Raw genomic sequence first — 1361 nt, 5'->3', positions numbered from 1 at the left:
TATATACTGCCTAACCTATGCCAGTATGGAAAGATGATGATGATAATATATATATATATGTGTATGTGTATGTGTGTGTTTGTGTGTGTGTGTGTGGGGGGGGGGGTACATATACACATTCACACATATTATACATACATATTACGATCTCTCTGTCAGGTGTAGTGATACTAATAACCAGTTGTCAGAACACAAATATACTTTATGCTTTAGAGTAAATCATTTGGCAAGTACAGAGAATGATATCACTTAATGACTGACAAAAGAACAGGAGTCATGTGATCACCACACACAGACACTCACATCATCATCCTCATTGTCTAATGTCCATTTTCCAGGTTGGCATGGATTGCATAGACACACACCTCTCTTATACATATTTCAGAGTTGATGCTTTTCAACCGAAACTGGCAGATGAACACAAGGACTGCTTTTACAAAACTCCTTCCACAGATTAACTCCAAGACAAATGACAACCAAGCTGAACTTGGCAGATGAAAAAACACAACAATATATGCTCCACATCAGACAGGAGAAACAGGGGGGGGGGGGCAACTGTCAGAATTTGGGATTTATAAGAATGGTAAGACTACCACTTACACTTTGTAAAATGTTGTGCCGGTTAGTTGTGAATTGTAAGCGGTCATGGGCTCGTTTGTGATGAAGCTGACGGATCTCATGATTAAAGAAATTCTGTTTATCCTGGAACGTCTCAGAGCCTCCTGGAATGAAAATTTAAAAAAGCTCATTGCAAAAAGTAACAAAGATATCTTCTCATTTTAATGCCTGCTTTTCCATGCTTGTGTGGGTCAGATGAAATTTATTGAGGGCAGATTTTCTACAGCCAGATGCCCTTCCTGTCACCAACCTTTATTGTTTTCATGCAAGGTAATATCTCCCCATGGCCAGACATGGTTTTGCAGAACATTGGAAATGAATATCTATTTACAACAATCATGTCAGGCACAAACATACACACACTCACACAAAATATATAACGGGCTTCCTTCAGTTTCCATCCACCAAATCCACTCACACAGTTTTGGTCAGACCAAAACAACAACTGCTGCTCCTCTTATTGAATTCAATCAGTGAATGAAAGCAAGAATTTACCGATGTTCTTCAGTAAGAAACTGGTAAAAGTGGCAGCAATGATGTTGCGTTCTTTGGCCGCCAGGACAACAGGGGGTTGCGAACCATCGTCTATGGTAAAGACAGGCTCATTATCATACTGGTTGATGAAGCCATTGAAGTAAAACTGGAAAAGAAAAGCAGAGTGTGGGGGGAAAAAATGAATTCCAGGTAGAAATAACGAACTGAGGAGAGATGGCAAGTTTGGAAGGGAGAAGAGAAGTGATTGG

At 39.9% G+C, this 1361-nt stretch overlaps 1 protein-coding gene across 2 annotated transcripts in view; it reads right to left on the bottom strand.

The window, feature by feature from the left end:
• LOC106876093 (apoptosis-resistant E3 ubiquitin protein ligase 1) overlaps window positions 1-1361 on the bottom strand; it is a 22952-nt gene that overhangs the window by 5048 nt on the left and 16543 nt on the right. For both annotated transcript variants that reach the window (XM_014924501.2, XM_052975895.1), the window contains exons 10-11: window positions 1114-1258; window positions 601-722 (exon numbers count right to left, since the gene is read on the bottom strand). In XM_014924501.2, coding sequence (XP_014779987.1) covers window positions 601-722; window positions 1114-1258 — 267 coding nt within the window. The remainder of the gene's footprint in view (window positions 1-600; window positions 723-1113; window positions 1259-1361) is intronic.

This window comes from Octopus bimaculoides, chromosome 23 (assembly GCF_001194135.2).
Source record: "Octopus bimaculoides isolate UCB-OBI-ISO-001 chromosome 23, ASM119413v2, whole genome shotgun sequence".
In the NCBI taxonomy this organism is placed as follows: domain Eukaryota; kingdom Metazoa; phylum Mollusca; class Cephalopoda; order Octopoda; family Octopodidae; genus Octopus; species Octopus bimaculoides.
The sequence above is the reverse complement of the archived record's forward strand: the minus strand, read 5'-3'. Positions and strand labels throughout refer to the sequence as shown.